The sequence below is a fragment of the Phocoena phocoena genome, chromosome 15 (assembly GCF_963924675.1).
Source record: "Phocoena phocoena chromosome 15, mPhoPho1.1, whole genome shotgun sequence".
NCBI classification, from domain to species: Eukaryota; Metazoa; Chordata; class Mammalia; order Artiodactyla; family Phocoenidae; genus Phocoena; species Phocoena phocoena.
Window position 1 is genome coordinate 34,630,656 of NC_089233.1, and position 21,867 is coordinate 34,652,522.

Genomic DNA, 21,867 nt, shown 5'->3' on the forward strand with positions numbered 1-21,867 from the left:
TTATGGGGAGGGGAGTGAAAGGTGACCTGAGCCCCGGAGCAGGGGACACCTGCAGGAGCCACAGGAGGCCCTTTGTGCTTGGGCTCAGCAGGGGCGGCTCTGAGGATGACCACACACCTTGCGCTGCAGCCCCTCATCACAGACCAGTGCCTGACTGGCGGTGGGGGGCTGAGGGGGGCGGGCTGGGAGCATACTTTGCATCTCAGTTTGTCCTCCAGGGTCCAGGAGAAGCAGCAAAGATGTCGAACGAGCCGCCCCCTCCTTACCCTGGGGGCCCCACAGCCCCCCTTCTGGAGGAGAAAAGTGGAGCTCCACCCACCCCAGGTAGGGTTCAGCACTTGATTGCTGTCTCCTGCCCTTTCCAGCTGCTAGGAGCTGGTGCCTGGAGCAGCCCTCCGCTGATGGCTGGAGCCGTCTGAGCTTCCTCTCCCTGTCTCTCTGTGTCACTCTCTGTCCAGGCCGCACCTCCCCAGCTGTGATGCAGCCCCCACCGGGCATGTCACTGCCCCCTGCAGACATTGGCCCCCCACCCTATGAGCCGCCGGGTCACCCAATGCCCCAGCCTAGCTTCATCCCCCCACATGTGAATGCAGACAGCACCTACATGCCTCCAGGTAAGCTGGAAAGGAATCCGCTTAGCCCAGCACTCAGCATGTCACCTGGGTTGCCAGCCAGCCTTTGCTGCGGGCGGGTAGTCTGTCTGTGTGGGTGTTTAAGGGTGGGGGGCTGATCGTGGGTCTGGACGGTGGACATGGGAAGGTGCCCTAAAACATGGTACAGGTTCTGTGGGCCAGAGGTGTCCCGGGCCCTGCAAGGGGAGGGCTGGCTCCTGGAGGTGCTGCCAGGAACCTGAGTCCATGGTGGAGGCCTGGGATCCTGCTCACCCAGCAGCTCTTCAGAGAGACTACACAGGCTGGAGAATCAGGCCCTGGTCAGGTGGGCTGGCCCCTGGCACCACAGTGCAAGACCTGATGCTGGTGGGGAGGAGATGCTGATGAGAGACAAGGCTTTCCCTCCTGTGGTCAAGGTCCTTGAGCACAGCTCAGTCCCCTGTGTGTCAGAGGCAAGGGAGCCAATGCATCAAGCTAAGATTGAGGAGAGGTTAGACCTTGTTCCCAGCTCTCTGCCCTATCTGGCTGGGCCAAGTAGCTTCTCTGTCTTGGTCCCCATGGGACAGGGAGCAGGAAAGGTTGGGAGAATGTCGATGGTTACTTTGGCCCAGGGCCTGGTCCCCAAGGCTTCATCCTATGTCCTTGGGTGCTGGGGGCCTCAGGGCTTTGTGCTCACCTCTCACATGGGGCAGGTGGCAAGGCAGTGATCTGTCTTTGCTCCATCTTCCGTGTCATTCCAGGTTTCTACCCTCCTCCAGGCCCCCATCCACCCATGGGCTACTACCCACCAGGGCCCTACCCACCAGGGCCTTACCCTGGCCCTGGGGGCCATACGGCCACGGTCCTGGTCCCTTCAGGGGCTGCCACCACAGTGACAGTGCTGCAGGGAGAGATCTTTGAGGGTGCGCCCGTGCAGACGGTGTGTCCCCACTGCCAGCAGGCCATCACCACCAAGATCTCCTACGAGATTGGCCTGATGAACTTCGTGCTGGGCTTCTTCTGCTGCTTCATGGGGTAGGTGGTATAGCGCTTGCTGGGTGGGGAGGCTGAGCGCACCCACCACCACGCTGGAGTAGGCCCCGGTCCTCGGCGCCTTTTCTTCAGGCCTCCCTGTCTCTCCCCATCTCCGATTCAGGTGTGACCTGGGCTGCTGCTTGATCCCCTGCCTCATCAACGACTTCAAGGATGTGACGCACACGTGCCCCAGCTGCAAAGCCTACATCTACACGTACAAGCGCCTCTGCTAACGGAGCCGGGACTGGACTCCCCACTGTCAGTCTGGCCCCCTGTGCTTTGCTCCCCGCGCTCAGTGGCTCGCTTCCCTGCTCCCACTTGGGGGTGGAAGCTGTTCCACCAGTCCGTCCCCTGGAAGTCTTGTCCTCTTCACCTTGTCCTTCCCTGAGCATCTGACTCTTTTGGCAAAAATTCTGTTGGATTTTAGGCCAAGGGTCAGCAAGTGGCAGGGGGATGGCACTGAGCTTGTGTGCTGCTGGTTTGCTTGGTGTTTGTGATCAGAAAGATAAGCAGGGAATGATCTCTCTCACATGGTCTCCCTGCTGGGGTCTCTTCTTGCATTTCTGAACCAGGTACAGGTTCGGTCCTGGGTCTTTCTGGGACCAAAAGCAGCCAGAGCAGTGGCTGGTTCCCTAGACCTGGGGCCTGCACTGGGGCCTAGCCTGTAGCCACAGTAGTCATTTCTGATCTGCTGGGCTGAGAGTGGGGGATGGACCCAGGCAGGCCTGAGTTTGTTTTTGAAGTGCTAGAGGCAGGTATGATGGTCAGAAGGAATGACTCTGGCCCTCAGAACTCAGGAACTCTTAACAGTGCCCAGAAGCCACCTGGGATAATGTGGACACTGGCACACCTGCAGGCCATGGGGTAAGAGATTGGGCCCTAGCTTGCCAAGAAGGGACTCTCCTCTGGCCCCTGCCCAGCTCCCTTTCCAGCCACACCTCTGTGAACCCTGGTCTTTGCTAGGGCCAGAAGGAATGCCCAGGAGCCTAGCCCATCTGTGTATATCATGTCCTTGCTGCATGTGGGCACAACCCCTGTGGGGTGTGTCGCAGCTGGGACTAGAGGTGACAGAGAGGAGGGGCCTCCTTGCAGGCACACTCAGATCTGCAGTGCACATTCTCCACGGATCCTCTTCCCAGTAAGTGCTGCGCCCTTTGCCCTGGCTGGCTTGCTGTCACCTGTCACTGTGCTCGCTCCAACAGCGGGCACTGCAGCAGGAGCAGCTGCAGCACTGGACGGGGGACAGGCTGGGGACGAGAAAGGAGCAGCCACAAGTGGCACAAGTGCCCTGGTGGACACCAGCCCTGCCCTGGGCCTGAGCCCACACTGTCTATTTCCTGAATGGTTTGTCTGTGAACTTGCTCACGTGGACCACTGTATCCTGCTGCCGCCCCTCTCCTGGTCTCGCACTGCCACTGCATGGCCTCCTGTCACTGTGAATCGTGGCTGGTCTCAGTTTATAGTTTCTCATTAAATTGGTCCTTTCACTCCCCTGCCCGAGGCCTCTGCTCTCTTGCCTGGCTTCCTTTTGCGAGGGAAAGACGGTGGGGGGTTGAGTCCTCAGGGTGTCGGTGCTTATGCCAAACCGACTATCCAGGAACAACACTGCTATCTCAGTCCCTAATTAAACCCGCCAGAGCCCAGTGTGGATGAGCCCTAGGATTCCAGCTGTGACTGCATCAGGAAGTTGGCTTCATGGTACTGATAACATGTAACCCGCCTCCATACCATGCATCCACCCACAGGGTCTGCAAGCTGGAGACCCCCAGCTAGAGCTCAGGGTCATCCCACCCTGCAGGGAGGTACCCTCACTCCCTTAAGCAAGACAGAGCCACTGGGGTTGAGGCTACTGGGGGTAGGCAGGCAGCTGGGCCCGCAGGTTCTGGCCAGCTCTGCCCCTGCCCCTCATCTGACTTGTGAAGGCAAGTGGGCTCAGTCAGTTATTGAAAAAAGTGTCCCCACCGTTGAACCCTTTTCTGAGTAAAACTTTCACAGATCCTCAATATATAAAACCGGTAATAAATTCCTATTAAAATAAATACTTCATTTCTATTCCTCTTTTATCTTAGTTATTAAAAAAAAACTCAGGGCTTCCCTGGTGGCGCAGTGGTTGAGAGTCCGCCTGCCGGTGCAGGGGACGCGGGTTCGTGCCCCGGTCTGGGAAGATCCCACATGCACAGAGCGGCTGGGCCCGTGGGCTGTGGCCGCTGAGCCTGGGCGTCTGGAGCCTGTGCTCCGCAACGGGAGAGGCCACAACAGTGAGAGGCCTGCATACCGCAAAAAAAAAAAAAAAAAAAAAACTCAAAAAGTAGGAAAACTCCAGAGCACTCTGAGAATTAGAAAACCACGGGACCGCATGGACTTTAAGGGTCTTTGTGAGATGGTCACAGTGACTCTGCCCTGGAGAGGTGTGCTGCTGGAACGGGACCAGCAGTATTGGGAGCACATGAGGGGCTGCCAGGGGCCATCGAGAAGGATGACATCACACCAGGAAGGAGCGAGGCAGCTGTCAGAGTCCATTTTATTGAGTGCAGTAGCATTTCCACAGGTCAGAGAAGACAGGCCATGGGCAAACAGACCCCACTCAGATTTCTGCTTGAGAGGCATGAGGACTGGCTACCCAGGACAGAGCTCCCAAGGCCTCTGAGGCAGGGTGCAAGCCTGGCTTCTGCCCACTTCCTGGCCCCTGCCCCCAGGAGAGGTCCTGCAGAAGAGCAGCCACATCTAGGGAGCCCCCCCGACCCCAGGGCTATGGGAGCCTGAACTTGCTAGCTACTCCACTCCCAACAGGGGAAAGATACCCACCTAAATGCCAACATGACGAGGAAGAGCAGAGGGAAAGAGCCTTGGGGTCAGAGGTGTGGGTGCCCCAGCAGCAGAGCTGGTTCCAGAGGCCCAGGCTGGCCCGCTGAGCTGCACTGGCTGCTCCTGCTGCCGTGGCCAGGGGGTTGCAGGGAGGGTGGGCCTGCACCCAGGTCCGCATTTGGCCCACAGATGGGATGCTGACAGGCAAAAGCTTTAGCATCTGGCTTTTATTGGTTGCTTGTTTTCTCAAGCCCAGCATTAAAAAAAAAGTCACCTGAGGTGGTAGTTTGGTCGTGGGTGGAGGTAAGGGCAGGCCAGTGGTCAGGAGGAGGGCGCCAGCATGGGTGGTGGTCCTTCACATGTAGTACCAGGCCAAGAGGCCGGCAGCCAGGGCCACGCTGGCAGCCAGGATGAACTGGAGGCTGGGCTTGCTCAGTACAGCTAGGACTGTTCGGAAGGGGCAGCTGCTGCCCTCCAGGGCACCTGCACGGCAGCACCAACAAGGGACATGGCATCAGCAGGGGACACGGACACAACCACCCTGGGGGGAGCTCGGGACACACGAGACCTACCTTTGTCTTGTTTAGCAGCGTAGTAGGGGCATTTCCGCACATCTCCTTTCCCATCGTGCACAGGGAGCCCGTCCTCCAGGGTCTCTTTGGCCAGCAAGGAGCCAGCCTGGTCCAGTTCACTGAATATCTGCAGGTGCAGAGGATCGACAGCCATCACTGGACTGTATCCTCTGTTTTCAAAGAAAAATCTCTCTCCCCCGGACACGGAGCTGGAGCAGGCGAGGCTTGCTCAGGAGTGCAGAGCAGCAGCCCCAGTCCGTGCCCCACCGCCGAACTCTGGGAGGTGTGGCCGTGCCTGTGCTGCCCCGACTGACAGCCCACAACTGAAACTACCAGGGGGCAGATAGGAGGAGAAAGCAAAAGCGCTGCCCCAAGACAGTGTGAGCACTGGTACTTCCCTACTTCCAGCCACTGGGTATTTTTAGCAAGAAACAACAGAAAAGGAGGAACATGGGAAAATGAGGCCCTGACAGGGCTGATCTAGCCTAAGTGGCCCTCAGAGGCCTGCTGAGATCAGACTAGGGCTGCCAGGCCTGTGGTCAGGCTGGCGCTTCACCACCTCCCGTGGCAACTTTCTGGTGCTGAGGGCTGGGCCTGGGCTCTGGACACAGAATCAACCTCCCCGGACTTGGGCCCATCTAACAGCTACTTGTAAACTGAGTCATTCTCACTCTCCTTGGTTCTCTCCCTGAACTTACCAAGTAGGACTTCTCATAGCAATCCTTGCTAAAAAGGGGGAAACCCATTCCTTAAGACCAGGATCCTGGGGTGAGAGGGAGGGAGATGGCTCTCTCCTTCCCAACCCCTCAATGTGCTGGGGCCTCGCCTTCCCAAAACACAACACACAGGCTATCAAACAAGGCAGAGCCATGACTGGGTTCATGCTCTCTGGCCTGTTTGGTCCCTTGACTTTCTCTCGGGCAGGCTGTAGCTCCTGTCCTAGTGCACTGATGCCCATTTGGGCAGCCCCTCTGTCCTAGTGCACTGATGTCCATTCAGGCAGACCCACAGCAGCCCCCCGCGGTCAGAGGCCCTTTCCCGCCTGACCCCTGGCAGTACCTGCATGTTGTACTCGAAGGCCTTGTTGGCCTCCTCCACGATCTTCTCTTTGGTCTTCAGGTTCAGGTCCAGGGCGTTCATCCTGGCCCGGTAGAACTGCTTGAACTGCTGTGCATTGTCCACATTCTCAAACAGGTAGAACTGGGTCCCTTCCCCTGTGCTGGGGAGTTTCAGGGCCCGCTGGGCCACCTTCTTCAGCACCTGGCCCCCTGAGAGGTCCCCCATGTAGCGGGTGTAGGCGTGGGCCACCAGCAGCTCTGGTTCATTCTGCCCCACGCAGTGGATCCGCTCCACGTACTTTCGGGTGGCCTCGGAGCACTGCACCTGCTCCTCCCAGTCCTCACCATAGAAATACTCCATGTCCTTGATCAGCGCCGCCTTCCGGTGCAGCTCCAAGGGGAAGTACAAGGGGGCAAAGGCCGGGTGGTCCTTGTTCCGGTCCATCTCTTCCTCAAGTGCCGAGTATGTGAAGTACAGTGCAGTGGTGGCCAGCTGCCGAGGGCGATGGGGAGACCATGGGAAAGGGAGACCTTGGCCAGCAACTCCCGAGCCCACTGCCCACACTTCTGAGCAGCTGTAGACAAAAGCTTGAGTAGCACCCCCCTCCATTCCCCAAAGGCCTACTTTTATACAGTGAATTATTTCACATGCGCAGGAAGCTTTTGTTTCTTAAAGGAATGACACGGTGAATTCTTTGGAACATGGATCACTTCCTTTACATCACTATGTTATTCCACTTAAGACATGAAACCACAGCCTGACGCTGAGAAAGCATGTAGTATGGAGAAAGGCTCTCCGGGGGGCTTCCTCATGGGACTAAGGCCCCCAGCCCGACCCAGTCCATGACCTAGGGCACAAACCTTAAACAGCTCCTTCCTGATGTTGCCTTTCAAGAAGTCCTTGACAAACTGGGTGTTTTCTGCCCGGTCATGCGCTTCCTTGGTCCCTTCCTTCAGGAGCTCGGAGAGGTCCACCATCCTATGGAGAGAGCATGCGTGTGTGAATTAGCCCTTCCCAGCTCTAGGCTGACCACTTGCTAAGCTAGAGGCAGAGGCTGCTCAGAAACTTGATTCCAGCCTCTTACCAAGAAGCACAGGGCAGGCAGATGTGAGTCTGCTCCAAGGACTTGGGAGACACTCTGGATGACTGTGACCTACTCCTCCACAGTGTCCGTGTCTCTCTGAACCACCCAAATGAATGATGCTTTGCTTCTGTGGCCCCCTAGTGCCCAAACAAACACACCACAGCGTGTGCTGGCTTCAGGGAACAAACAACCTTTGGGAATGTCTCTCCTGGAATCCACACCACTGAGAAGGACTGACCATGCATCTTCTGGGGTGGCCCTGCTGCTTTCCTCCCACCTTGGACCCACAGTGTCTTCAGGATTACATGTGGCTGGGTCCAGGAGTAGGAAGATGCAAATGAGATCAAGGCCGGGGAGGTTAGAGCCAGGACCTAGGTTTGTGCTGCTTAACAAAATTATGCAGGATGGAGTGGTGCTGACAGATGCTAGTAGCCAGTACCAGACAAAGTGGAGAACGCACCGAGTAGGGGCTCATGTGCGTCCATACAATCATCTACTAGAGCGAGAAAAACTTGACCTCTCGAAGCCTAGCCTCTGTTGGCTTCTTTAGGAGACTAGCTCATATCACTCATGTGCTGACAATAGTTTATTATTAGCAATTATTTCAAGATATAAAAAAAGAACTTTGCTGGAACTCTACTCACTGCTCTGTGGTGACCTAAATGGGAAGGAAATCTAAAAATGAGTGGATATATGTATATGTATAACTGATTCACTTTGCTGTACAGCAGAAACACAACATTGTAAAGCAACTATACTCCAATTTTTTAAAAAAAGAACATGTGATATATATATATTATACATACATGCATACACATATATGGAATGGAATATTACTTAGCCACAAAAAAATAATGAAATAACGCCTTTTGTAGCAACATGGATGGACTTGGAGGGCATTATGCTATGTGAAATCAGAGAAAGACAAATACTAAATTCCACTCACATGTGGAATCTAAAAAATACAACAAACTAGTGAATATAACAAAAAAGAAGACTCACAGATATAGAGAACAAGCTAGTGGTTACCAGTGGGGAGACTGAAAGGGGGAGGGCAATATAAGGGTAGGGGACTAAGAGGTACAAACTACTATGTATAAAATAAGCTACAAGGATGTATTGTACAACTCAGGAAATATAGCCAATATTTTGTAATAACTATAAATGGAGTATAACCTTTAAAAATTGTGAATCACTATACTGTACACCTGTAACTTATATAATATTATACATCAACCATACTTTGATAAAAAATAAATATTCAGAAAAAAAAAAAAAAAAGAACTTTGCCAATGACAGGGCTACAAGGACAGGCTAAGAACAATGAAGAACAGGCCCAGGTAACTAGAGGCTTTGAGTGAACTGGTCCTCCCCAGTAAGGAAAGCCCTGAAGTTAGAGTTGCTCCCACATTCAAGGGGGTGGGAGACACTGGAAAAGGTGCCAGCTTTGCCTCTGATTACCCTTTCTCACCCCAGATGACAAAACGCTTAGAATTTTAAGAAGAAAAAAGGACCAGGAATACCATCAAGTTCCACTATTCAGCATTCCTAGCAGTGCCCGTCCTGCCTCCTCGTATGATGGAGATGACGGTGAGAAGGAGCGGGCAGAGCGCTGAGCAGCCCAGGGTGCCATATGCTGTCTCTTCAGTGCCAGCCTGGCGTCCGGGGACCACAGCAGCATGACTCTGACCACACCTGGTGCCTCCAGCACCTGAAACCAGGTGTGCTGGGCATGGCAGGCCCTGGGCCCACCTAACTCAAGATGGCCAGTCCCCATCGCTCACCTGGTGTGGTTTTCTTTTTCTGGGGCCCCAGAGCTCTTTTTCTCTGGCTCATCCACCCCCTCTGAGGTCTCCAGTTCCGCTGACATCGTTGCCAGGTGTGGTTCTTGCTGCTCTCACTACTCTGGTCCTGCGGAGACATGAGGAGTAGGTGATGCGGCGCCCACGACAGTCACGTCCCCCAAACACCTGCTGGCTCTGCTCTCCCCTGAGCAACATAAGCAAAGAGTCACCCACGTGCCTCAGGAATGTTTTCGTTAAAAATAAAGCTTTGCCGTTACTGGGACTATATCTGCATATGGACAAAACATGGACAGTGGTGAGAGTATTGTACTGATGCTGAACTTGCTGTTTTTTATAATTGCACTGTGGTTAGTTAAGAGAACGTCCTTGTTTTAGGAAACACATACTGAGGTATTCACAAAGTAACGGGGCATACTACCTGCAACTTATTGTCAAATGGTTCAGAGACAGAGAAAAAGAGCATGCGTGCACGTGTGTGTGTGTGTGTGTGTGTGTGTGTACAGGCACGTACATGGAGGGGGGAGGACACACAAGTAAAGCACATGAGGCAAAATGCTGATGGTAAATCTGGATAAAACGTACACAAGAGTTCTATGTACTATTCTTACAACTTTTCTGTATTTCTGAAATTATAGCAAAATTAAAAGTTATCCAAAACATAAAATAACAAAGAAAACATCATTTTAAAAAAAAGAGCAGTACAGCAGCTCTCAGGGCGGCAGCAAGCTCATCTGAGCCAGTCCAGCCTACCTGTTAAAGGCAGGTGGCCTTGTGCAGAGAAGCACACGAAGTGGAACGTCAAGCCAGGCCATTCAGAGCAGCTCTGCTTTAAAGCAGAGCTGCTTGAAAGGCCCCTGAAAACCTGCCTCAGCTACACTGAGTCACCACGCAAGCAAACTGTCCCCAGCCCACTCCAGACTCTGCCCGGCTGATGGAAGTAACAAGTTAGCCAATCGGTGCCTGCTGCTTGCTGCCACGGCTGAGCCTTCGTCAGCCAGGGAGATATGGTCCCAGAACACAACAAGCTCACCCTCCACCCCGGCAGTGCAAAGGGGTGGGAGCCCATCTGGGAAATTTCCAGATGAACAGCAGCACAGCTGCACCAACAACTAACAAAGTAACGCAAGACCAGGGCTACCAACTCAGGCCAAATCAAGCCAAGAAAAGAAGAGACCTTAACTTTCTACCTCAAGCAGCATCTACTTACTGAGCATTACTGAGCTCTACCCAGAAATAGGCACTTCTTTGTTCAAGCAGAACAAAGAAGTATAAGAAATGGTCTTTGAAAGGTATAAAGAAGGCATAAAGGTCCCTGAAAGGTATAAAGAGTTAAAAACAACCTCTATCTCACCCCACAGATACAACCACTGTTAGTATTTTGCTAAATATCCTGAGTTTTCTCTAGATAACATCTTCTTTGTTATCTTTGGGGATATTATAAGGCATGGTTTTGCTCAGCAGGATCTTTCTGAACCTTCTCTCACCTTTAGATTTAGTATTTATACAATCGGATTAATGATAGGAAGGATTAAGTGAGAACACGGAAGCATAGTGCCTGCCACTTGGTAAGCACTCAGTAAATATTAGATATAATGGTTTGTACTTGCCCAAGAACACTTAGAAAATAGCAGAAAGTTAAATAAGCCAGACAAAGCATGGTACCATTTCCATGCACAATCTTTAAAAAAAAAAGGTTCAGTTCATAGAACACAGTGGAATGGGGGCTGCCTCAGAGTGGGGGCAATGGGTAATGCCTGGTAAAAGGGTACAAACTTTCAGTTATAATATGAATAAGGTCTGAGAAGCTAATGAATAGCATGGTGGCTATAGCTGATAATAGTGTACTGCGTAACTGAAATTTGCTAAGAGAGTAGATCTTCAGTGTTCTCACTTAAAAAAAAAGGTAGGGGCTTCCCTGGTGGCGCAGTGGTTAAGCATCCGCCTGCCAATGCAGGGGACATTGGTTCGAGCCCTGGTCTGGGAAGATCCCACATGCCATGGAGCAGCTAAGCCCACCCGCCACACGTACTGAGGCTGCATGCCACAACTACTGCAGCCCATGTACCTAGAGCCCGCGCTGGCTGCAACAAGAGAAGCCACCACAATGAGAAACCTGCGCACCGTAACGAAGAGTAGCCCCCGCTCACCGCAACTAGAGAAAGCCCACGCGCAGCAACGAACACCTAACACAGCCAAAAATAAATAAATTTATTTTTTAAAAAAAGGTAAATATGTGAGGTGACGGATGTGTTAACTTGTGGGGATCCTTTCACAATGTATGCATATACCAAATCATCACGTTGCACACTTTAAACAATTACAATTTTGTCAATTATAACTCAATAAAGCTGAAAAGAAGAGAGAAAAGAAACAGCAAAATAGGGCTTCCCTAGTGGCGCAGTGGTTGAGAGTCCGCTTGCCGATGCAGGGGACACAGGATCGTGCCCTGGTCTGGGAGGATCCCACATGTCTCGTAGCGGCTAGGTCCGTGGGCCATGGCCACTGGGCCTGCACGTCTGGAACCTGTGCTCCGCAACGGGAGGGGCGCAGCGGTGAGAGGCCCGCGTACCGCAAAAAAAAAAAAAAAAAAGAAGAAACAGCAAAATATAGAAAATGGGACCTTCTTTTGACTCCAAATTAGATACACTCTTCTCTATCAAAGTGTTGGTGACGGTATGGTGCAGACCATCAACAACAGACGGGATCGGGGGTGGGGGAGAGGAAGTGCCTCTAGATCAAGCAACAGTATGAACAAAGCTAGAAACTGGACAGTCCACAGAGATGGTGAAAGGCTACCCAGCTATGTGTCCTCTTTCTGAGGGGTCGAGGTAGACTCTGCCAACTGTGGAATAAGCCCCACATAGCTTCCCCCAGCTTGTTCATACTGACCCAACTTTACAGACTTCTTTTTTGGCCACACCGCGCGGCCTGCGGGATCCTATGGGATCTTAGTTCCCTGACCAGGGATGGAACCCGGGCCCTCAGCAGTGAAAGTGTGGTGTCCTAACCACTGGACCACCCGGGAATTCCCCAGACTTTTAAGAAAGAACATCTGAGCTCCACTCCCTTAGGGACCCTGAGAGCCACAATTTGTCCCCAGCTGCTCGGCACTCAGACTGCAGAGAGGAGAGGGTGCTGACATGAGAGTTCTAGGCTTCCCAGAGGAGGAAGGCTGCAGTAAAAGGCCCCAGAGGCTCTAGGCAGGTGCACGGCCACACTGAGGACACGCCCCAGGCACCTGAGGACTGCAGCCCGCATGCTGCTTACAGGAAAAAACTAAAATCAGGCAAAGGCAAGAACAAATGCCATTTGGTTGCCTAGGTTACCAACTGCAGTAACTTAGGTAAATTCCTCCACCTGATCATCATGCTGCACAGCAGTGACTGTATGAGCAATTAAATCTGACCATTAACTGTTTTACTTGATAACTGCACGTTCTGGGAGGTGTAGTGACTTGAGCAACAAGGCTTCTGCTTCTCTTAAAAACACAGAGGAAGGCAAAGCCAGTTTTCCTCCAGTGCCCGTCTTGGCATTTTTTTTTCTCAGCAGCACTTTATTTGTGCCAGTCCTCCCTCAGGCACACCCTCCGCCCACCCTCTTCAACCTGGTCCTGCCCAACAGCCCCTAATTCCTTCCTCCCAGCTCTAAGGAGGCCTGACTCTGCCCCCAGGGGCATGGCCACAGCTGTCTGCTTCACTGCTGTAGCTCCAGGGCCCCCAAAATAACAGGCTCTCCATAAACACATGTTGAACAACAAATCCAAAGGAATGAAGGTGGGTGTAATGCGTGCCGCCAACAGCAGGCATCTATGGCCAGCAAAGCGCACTCTGCGGTCCACTACTTCAACAAGTTCTAAACTCAAAACACGGTTTAAGGATTTTGCTTTGAAACAAGGACAGATACCAGCTTATTCCATCCCAGTGGCAAGAATACTGAGTCCTTACGCAGGCTAAAAACTCCATCTGGCAGGGAAGGAGAACATTCTCAGCAAGGCTCAGTTAGTACATTCAACCCACACAGGCTCGGTGCCTGGAAGAGGGCTGTGTCCATTCCTGAGGCCTGGCCACTGTTCCTCAAGGGAGTGGCCTGGGGTGCAGCATTCAGGAGCCACCTTGCACGTCAGAAACAGAAATCACTTCATTCTCTGAAAAGCTACATGGCCAAACTTGGTCAGGCTGACTTCTACACTCAAATCCTTTTTTCTTTGTAGGAACCACTGTAATCCCTAGAAAATCAGAGGCCAAATCATAAATGTGGAACCTTTCTAGACTTCAACCTCTTGTTATCAACAAGAAGCTGCCCCAACCCCCCAACAAAAACACAAAAACAGAAAGATCCCAAAATATTCCACTGTGGGAAATACACTTCAAGAAGTATTAATAGTAATCAAAATGATAAGTAGCCATACTATGACATTTGAAAAAAGTCACACAGCCTAACAATACAGGGCAGGGCTACTCAAACAACAGTAAACAATGGAATCCTGGCACCACAGCAACAAGCTGACGGGCTCTACCCCTGCATAAAGAAGTCTACATAAACTTCTTTGTTAAAAAAAAGGCCCCCAAACACTGACTACGACTATCTACAGCTAAGTATACTGATGGTGACAGGAAGGGAATTTGTAAAACTATGAATACTTGTTATTTGTTGGACTTTTTAGCTAACTGGCTCCTTCTTTCATATACAGTGGCTCAATTCTCTTGAAAGGGGGGAGGGAAAGGCATGGGAGAAGGGAGAGAGAGAGCAATTGGACCAAGGAAACCAGCTAAGACCCTGTACTGTACCAAGTGGTCACCAGGAAGTCCCCTGGGCCCTTTACTTTGCTCTTACTAATTCTAGAAAGGTCGATCTGCCCTCTCTCTTCTACTTCCAGAAAACTGTGACTCTCTGTTTGTAAAATCTACTTCCATAACTCCATAATTCCTGTACTCCTAGCTGTTCACCCGATCACTACTGGTTTTCACTCCCACTCCCACACCTGATCTGAGAGAAGCGGCAACAACATCCCGATCACCAATGTTCCCTCCTGTGGACCTGGCCCAGCAGATCCACAACACTCATTTCAAAGCCTCTGCCCTGGTAAATGACAGGCTCAATCAAGACTCTAGAGCTTCTGAAAGAACAGTCATGTTCAAAGACATTAAATCCTCCTCCATAGAGACTCACATCAGCAAATCTCAGGTCAGTCAGCCTGGGACACGGCTGCCAGACAGAAACACAATCACCACTCCTTCCCCACCTGGTGATCCCAAAAGGCACAGTGGAGACTTCATCCGTAACAATTCTTTTTTTCATTCCCATTCTTCTTCTTTGCCCTGGAAAACCACAAGTGAGGGAAGGGGGCAGGTTGCTGAGCTTGGCCAGAACTAGAGAGGAAGGAGGGGGGAAGGGGGAGGAAAGGCAGGCAACCAGCTCCCTGAAATGAGAACAGTTCTCCTGCCTGACTGGAATCGACAGTGACCAGCTATCAGCTACCGCAACTCATGGGATGCCCACAACATGAGCTAGTGCTGTTTTCCCACATACACAGAGGAGGAAGCAGCCAGACGGAAGGTGAGTGGCTGCTCCCTCCCTACCGAATGGCTTCCTACTGGGCACCAGAAGTCCCTGCCTGCCTCCTAGAAGGCTGTTGGCGGCTCAGAGTTCACTCCGGTCTAGAAGTGGCGTCACATTTATAAGAGATGATCATTCTTCAGCTTCCACAAGTGCCATCAGCCTGTTTCCCACCCCATTAAACTAGAAGCATCCTACAAGACAGATCAAGACTCCCTCATACTCTGAGTTTCTCAGAGTCCAATACCATGTTCCAAATCATGTACAGCACAGCACCCTGAGGAGTCTCCAACCTGAGCTGTAATTGTTGCTGATGCATGAATGAAATGCCTACTGACAAAGCTAGCTAAATGAAGGGGGCGGGTGAGGGGTGACAATAAAATATGGATTAAATTCTAAAATACCAAGTAAAATAATAAAAAATTTAGTTGGGTACTACCTCTCTGAATTAAATGGTATGAAATCTAGTTTTATTTTTCTTCAAATCTGACTCCTTCCCTCCCTCCTTCCCTCCTTCTCTCCACCTCCACCCCTCTTTCTGGTGGTCTGGTTTTTTTTCTAACTAATGACTTGTTTATAAATTCCCATGCCTCTGAGCTGGCCAAGGCCATTCTCACCTCACAGGGCCCAGCTGGGCTGTTGCTTTCCTTTAGGGGCCAGTGTTGTTTTTTCTGCTGCTCCCCCAGAGTCCTCTCCCAGGGCTCCAGCAGCCCAGGGTCTCCCCCATAGTCCCTGCCCCGGGCTGCTCTCCCCACATCAGAGGTGGACACTGACTCCCTGGGTCCCTCTGACAGCACCACACAGGTCCAGTCCCACATCCTCTCTCCCCCTGCCCAGCAAGGCTGCTCCTCACCCGCGGGCCTGTGAGGGCAGGTGCCTCAGCAGGCTCTGACTCCTTTTCTTAGCCAGTACTGCTGGTAATGAGGCCTCTGGTTTCTTCTGTCTCAAGGTGCCTCTGGTCACTGGTGCAGCCTTCTTCCCACAGCCCATGGAGATGTGTTTGCGTGTTTTCCACTCTTCTGGCTGAACTAATACCTTTCAACTGTATACATCTTTGTCTATGATCTCACCCCACCCACATATTGTGACATTCAGGAGGGTCAATAGTTAAAAACGATGCATCACCTGTCACAGAAACCATGTACAATATGTGCCCCATAAATGTTTTCAGATGATAAACACAGAATACAAGAGTCCAAGACACTCCCTTTCCTGGACTATAGGATTTGTTCCTTCTCTACATCCCCTTTTCACCTTTAAGTGAGAATACCTGTTTCTGTTGAACAATCCCATAATCAGGCCAAGTCAATTCTTAATGGTGCCACATACTCCTATCAGGCAAGCCTCAGCAGATAAAGAAATGGGTTGTTGTGCTTGCTTCGGCAGCACATATACTAAAATTGGAACGATACAGAGAAGATTAGCATGGCCCCTGCGCAAGGATGACATGCAAATTTGTGAAGCATTCCATATTTTTTCCAATAAAGATGTTAAAAAAAAAAAAAGAAAGAAATGGGTTGTTTACCCATCATGCAAGTTCTTTTCTGAATATCTGTCTACACAAAACGAGTAAATTCTAACATCCTCCTTCTAACCCTATATATGATCTGGGGAACAAACGATGCTAGGGCTACTGTGGAGGGAGAGGGAGCAGGAGGGAGGAAGCCAGGGGGCAGGAAGGTGCATCTCTTCAGAGCTTCCAAATCTCTCCGGCTTTCTCCATTTTTCACCTGTAAAATGCAATGAATACCTGCCCAGCATTCAATAAAAGACTATTACTAGGATCAAACAGGATAATGACCATGAAACCACTTCATAACAAATGTTAATGTTACAAAAGGAATTGAGAATGAACTCAGAACTGTTTACTAGCTGGTCTACCCTAGAAGGCACACCTGGTGAGCTTTTTTCAGACAGTGCTAGGACACCAGGAAATTCTCAACAGGGGGAAGAAGCCCTGTTCCCGGATGCAACGTGGAAATAAACTTGCTCTCCTTAGCACTGTTTAAAATCCAGTATTTATAAGCATAAACCCTGCACCAAGGGCCAGTTTTGCACCCCAGCTGGCATATGGATGTGAAGAGGAGGTGCAACCTGTTTTCTGTAGCAAACAGCCTTGACTGTCCCTGCGCTGCTCCCAGACCTCAGGGAGGGCTGGAATGATGCAGGGGAGGGGGGAGCTCAGTGGACCTGTCAGTTTACAGGGGCCACTTTTGGGCTCTCACTTACTGTTGATTATTGCTCTAGACCCAGCTCACCTTCGGGAATGGAAAGGTAGCTGCGCCCTGCACAAAGGGTATGGTCTTTAGAGTTAGAAAGATCTGGGTTGGAGTTCCAATGCTTAGTAGCTCCATGGCTATAGTTAAGTCATAACCTTTTGAAGGCTGAGTTTCATCATCCATAAAACTGGGTAACAAAACTCTCTTTGCTCCACATTCTCGAGTGTGCTGTGAGGACTAAATGAGCTAATGTGTGCACAAGTGCTTCATGAAACTTAACGCTGCTCAAATGCTAATGATCTCTTGAGAAAGTTGTTGGCGAAAACGGGCAGCTGGGTGATTCTGAAACACTGAGGAAGAATGTGAAATTTGGTGAATCCATAGATAATTCTGGGCAGGTCACACCTGAGGACTTCTGACTCAGCCATCATCCTCTGACAGTGTCAGGAAATGGGAATTCCTGCTCTTTCTGAGGTGAGACCTGTGACCACTGAAGCTAGAAAATCTACACTGCAGATGCTGCTTGATGCTGGCTAAGTTGGATGTTGGAAGCAGTGCACAGGGTTGACTCAGCTCTTACCCTACGAAGCAGTGATAAGAGGGGCCTCCCAAAACCCTGAGGAAACCACATCACCTAGATCAATACCTTCTGAGTTTGCAGAATAAATGACCTGAGGTCTCTGAACTCTGGTGCTGCCACACCTCAGGATATCTTAAACACAAGCTTCACCCATTTCATTTTGATCACTGGGTGAATTCAATCCCACAGTCCATTGAATGAATGGATGACTATTAACCTCTTGATAAAGAGAAAGTTCAAACAAGGATTCCTGGAAAAGTGGGGAGTCCAGGGACACAAAGCTCTTGCATCAGATTTACTCAACACACACCTGCACATTTGGGCAACAAGCAACCAGAAAGCAACTAAGGGCACTAGTCTCTTAGTAACCTCAAAAACTGGCGTGATTCAGGAAGTCCAAGACTTCTCTGGCAGGCTTTTTTCACTGTGGAGGGGTGGGCTCATCTGTAGCACATTCTAATACAGCTGAGCAAGAATTCAAAAGCAGACACTGGGACGAAACCTGAAACACTGAAAAGAGCAGAGAAGAGGCCAGAAATCTACTGCTGCTGGCACCAAAGATGCCACTTCCGGGCTTCCCTGGTGGCGCAATGGTTGAGAGTCCACCTGCCGATGCAGGGGACACAGGTTTGTGCCCCGGTCCAGGAAGATCCCACATGCCGCGGAGCGGCTGGGCCCGTGAGCCATGGCCGATGAGCCTGCACCTCCGGAGCCGTGCTCCGCAATAGGAGAGGCCACAACAGTGAGAGGCCCGCGTACCACAAAAAAAAAAAAAAAAAAAAAAAGATGCCACTTCCTACTACAAATGAAATAAATACAAGACCTGCCCTTGTTCCCTGAGTGCCACTGGGTCTCAGGGCTGAGAAGACAAGACTCTTTAGTCCCATGAGAAGGACCTGGAGGGATAGGGGCTGAAGTACTGACTGAATTCTAAAATGGTTAAGTTGGGATTTTATAAGAACAAAGCCTAGGCACCAGACATCTACAGGGCTGGTTGTAACAGAGTAAATGCTGGTGGGTCATCTCCATCAACCAAAAATCATTCCAACTTTGGAACAATCTTGAAAGCACGTGTCCTGTGGATTAAGTGGTCAGTCACATCTCCTTTCACTCAGGTGCAACAACTGTCACCTGTGACTTCAGCTTCTCTCATAAATGATGACTACAAATAGCATTTGGGAGTTGAGGGAGAGAGTGGATGATTAGGATGCTTCTGCTGAATTTCCATTTTGGAAAACCTAGAAGTGCTATGGGCTCTCAGGTAATTTCCTCTGTACAAACAGGATCAACAGAACCTAAGCAGCATCCTTGCAGGGACCAAAGGCCCTCAAGTTCACCCAAGAGAGGGTGGTGCAGAGGAAGAGCACCAGACTAAAATCTAACAGATGTGGACACACCAGACTAAGTCACTTTCGAGCAGAATCCCATGACTATGAAGGAACTAAGATCAAGAGAATTAAGTAATATGGCCAAGGTCACTCAGAGTAAACAGTCGAGCTGGGACCAAACCTGACTCCTTCTGAATGCAAGGTGATTCCTCCTGTGTCCCCAGCTAACCCTCAGTGGTACATGAACGTGAAATTAGTAGGGTGTCATGACAGACTACTAGCAACATGGAAACTGAGGTTATATTACACTGCATTTACGCTAACAGTGGAGGAGTTTGCTAAACCACTGAGTGCCATTCGTTTTTTTAGTATGAAAAGTGAGCTCAGTCCTATGATTTCTGAGAAGTAAATGTTCAGGCTCCCATTTGAAGATTCAGAAGCTGCTGCTGCCCATCCCCACAAATCTCATCTTGGCTCACTCAGAATACAGGGCAACCCGAGGAGGTTGTCCCCTGGCGAGCCCTACTTTTGTTGACTAACACGGCAGGCCAAGGCTGGAGATGGTTGGTCCCAAGGGGGAGGATTGGGACTCCATCCCCCGACCCCCGCCACCACTCAGTGCCTGGAAGGAAGCAGCCAGATCTGCCAGGTCTTGGTGGACGATGAAGCCAGAGGCTCTGGGGCATCCCAACACCAAGAGGAGGTCACAATAGAGTCTGCACATTTCTATAGTACCTATTACCATAGTAACTACAGAGAAACAGAAGACCTGGTTTTAAGAATCTGAAAGCGTGTCCTCCATGTGTTAAGTGTCTAAGACCTATTCAGTCCTTTCTGTCTACTGAAAATACATCTGCCTTTGAAACAGTAGTGTGATGGATAGGAAGTACATCAACATAAACTTCTTATAAGATTAGCAACTCCATAGGCCAAGGCATTGGTCAATCTAATAATCTAATGAGGTGGCTCCTCTCTCACTTTGGACCTGTTTGGGATCTTAACATATTTCCACAGGCCTACAGAGTTAGGTGGCATTCTCAGGCTTTTTCACAACTGCCTAGATTCTGGCAGCAGGGGAAGGGGTGGGTGAAGTGGCGGCAAGGAAACAAGCCCTGACCAAGAACTGGCAACTCCAAGAGGCTGGCCCTGTCCTCACAGGCTTGTGTCTATGGTGGCAGGGGACCAGCAGCAATAGCTACCGGACTTTCTTAGAGTAAGAGGCTCGGCTTTCCCAGCGTTCCCAGCAGGCCCTGCCTCCACTGGAGGAGCGGTCAAGAGCAGAGTAGGCAGCCTGCTGCCACTCAACTCTCTGGTTCCCTGTATTAATAAATGAGGCAACAGCTCCCAGGAATGGGGGTGCGCAACTGTTTTCCTCCCTCAGTATATCTGGCCTATTTGTACATGGATGAAAATGTCCCCTAGGAGTAGCCAGGAGCTAGAGGGTAGAAAAAATATACTGTAGGTGATGTGAAGTTATCAGTAGTTAGTTGTAACAGCAGCCCTCTCTTCCACTCTAAAAAGCATCTCAGAATGAGAGCTGACTTATAAGGATAATCTTTAACTCAATAAAACATATTTTTTGAAAGACAAAATATTCAAAAATTTCACTGTTAGTAACAATTTACTTGCAACACCCCTCAAAGCCATACTTGAAAGGCAGAAAAATCAAGGTGGCACAGTGATTACTTAGCAAAATGCCCTCAAACTCTTTTTCTAGATACTCTAGGTCTTCACTGAAGCCTTCTCAGATCCAAGGTAAGAGATAACAGATCATCACACATTACTCTACCTGGTCTATCCATGAAATTTCCACAGCCATGTGCATTAGTTTCCTCACCAGGACGAAATGCCCAGGACACAGCCTCCCCACACAGTAGTCACCGGCAGTAACTCAGCATCTGTATAAATGTGACTATTAACTTAGATACAAATATAAGTATTTGTATTTCGGTATACATCCTATGACATGCAGACCGAATCCCTCCACCTCAAAGTTTCTGGAAGATGGGCTCAACAAATCTAACAGCAGCCATACGCACAGAAGTCCTATTTGCACAGCACAATGCTAATGTGCTGACAGGACACCAAAGGAGTTGAGGTAATGACTGAATTGCATGATTATCTCTAGAGCTGGCCTATGGTAAGCGCCCAACAAACCTGACCTGAACTAAGCCCAGCCAAGAGAGAATCCACTGCCACACACAGGCTGAGAGGCAGCATAGGGCTGTGGTCAAGGCACAGGCTCTAGTCAGGCAGGACAGAGAGAAAACCCTGGTTCTGCTGCACACCTGCTGGGTGGCCCTCGACCAGGTACCTCTCTGAGTCTCAGTTTCTTCATCTGTAAGGATAGTAATAACAACTCTGCAACGTAGGTATAAAAATGAGATAATTTACTTATAAAACTGCCATATAGTATGATGCTGACTAACAAACTAATAGTTATTTGATGAATATTTGACTAATAATAGACTAATAAAGTGTCACTTAAAGTTAACAAATGTTCCTGTATACTTTTAGTTAAGAAATGGAAAAACCCCTGTCTCAATGAAAGGCCCTATAGGTAGCATCAAATCTATACTGGGATCACAGACTGAGTTGAATGCTCACTGTGAAGAACCTGTTTTCATTCTGATAACACTAGATACCAAGAAAGGAACAGAAAAACCTTGGAATTTCTAGCAAAATAAAATTTGCAAAGGACCTAAAGGAAGATGATCACCAGAGTTCAAATTCTTTTAAGGAGGCTCTAAACATGAGTTAGGTGAAGCCCCTCCATGCCACAGAGGGTCAGGATCGGGGACGGAACATGTTACTGTTTTGTTTCTTTAGAGCAGCTCATCGCTGTAAATGAAAGTTTAGGTAAATGAAAAATGTACTTGAAAATTCTGATTTCCATTTAGGTCTCTTGCCAATCAATCCCTAACCCAGCAGTTCTCAGATGGGGGCCGTTTTATCCCTCAAGGGACATTTGGCCATGCCTGGAGACATGTTTGGTTGTCACAACTGGAGGATGGGCTGTGCTACTGGTATCTAGTGGGTCTGATGCTGCTCAACATCCCACAGAAAGCACAAGCGTGCATACATACACACACACACACACACACACACACACACCAATAACAACAACAATTATCCAGCCCAAAACGTCAACAGCACCAAGGCTGAAAAACCCTGCTCGAACCTCTCATCCCTTCATCAGTTTACAGAGACAAGAAGAGCTTTGTTTTCAGGCTA

At 50.1% G+C, this 21,867-nt stretch overlaps 2 protein-coding genes and 1 non-coding gene across 5 annotated transcripts; 2 read left to right on the forward strand and 1 right to left on the reverse strand.

Moving 5' to 3' along the window:
- The first annotated feature begins 239 nt into the window (after positions 1–239).
- CDIP1 (cell death inducing p53 target 1) lies at positions 240–1,858 on the forward strand. Of its 3 annotated transcripts, none has more exons than XM_065892826.1 (4): positions 240–324; positions 459–614; positions 1,352–1,625; positions 1,747–1,858. In XM_065892826.1, exons 1-4 carry the CDS (start codon positions 240–242, stop codon positions 1,856–1,858), a joined length of 627 nt encoding a protein of 208 aa, XP_065748898.1. The 3 variants fall into 3 exon arrangements, with proteins under 3 accessions (XP_065748898.1, XP_065748899.1, XP_065748900.1); XM_065892827.1 differs by having other exon boundaries at positions 1,469–1,625; XM_065892828.1 differs by having other exon boundaries at positions 459–494; positions 1,469–1,625.
- Positions 1,859–4,785: 2,927 nt separating this feature from the next.
- On the reverse strand, positions 4,786–9,048 carry HMOX2 (heme oxygenase 2). Its single transcript, XM_065892384.1, has 5 exons — positions 8,930–9,048; positions 6,922–7,039; positions 6,062–6,553; positions 5,003–5,129; positions 4,786–4,913 (listed from the first exon to the last, which is right to left on the reverse strand). The coding sequence occupies exons 1-5, from the start codon at positions 9,013–9,015 to the stop codon at positions 4,786–4,788; spliced, it is 951 nt and encodes a 316-aa protein (XP_065748456.1). The 5' UTR covers positions 9,016–9,048.
- A 6,828-nt stretch (positions 9,049–15,876) lies between these two features.
- LOC136135779 (U6 spliceosomal RNA) lies at positions 15,877–15,983 on the forward strand. Its single transcript, XR_010656621.1, has one exon. It is a non-coding gene; the product is annotated as a U6 spliceosomal RNA (small nuclear RNA).
- Positions 15,984–21,867: the final 5,884 nt, after the last annotated feature.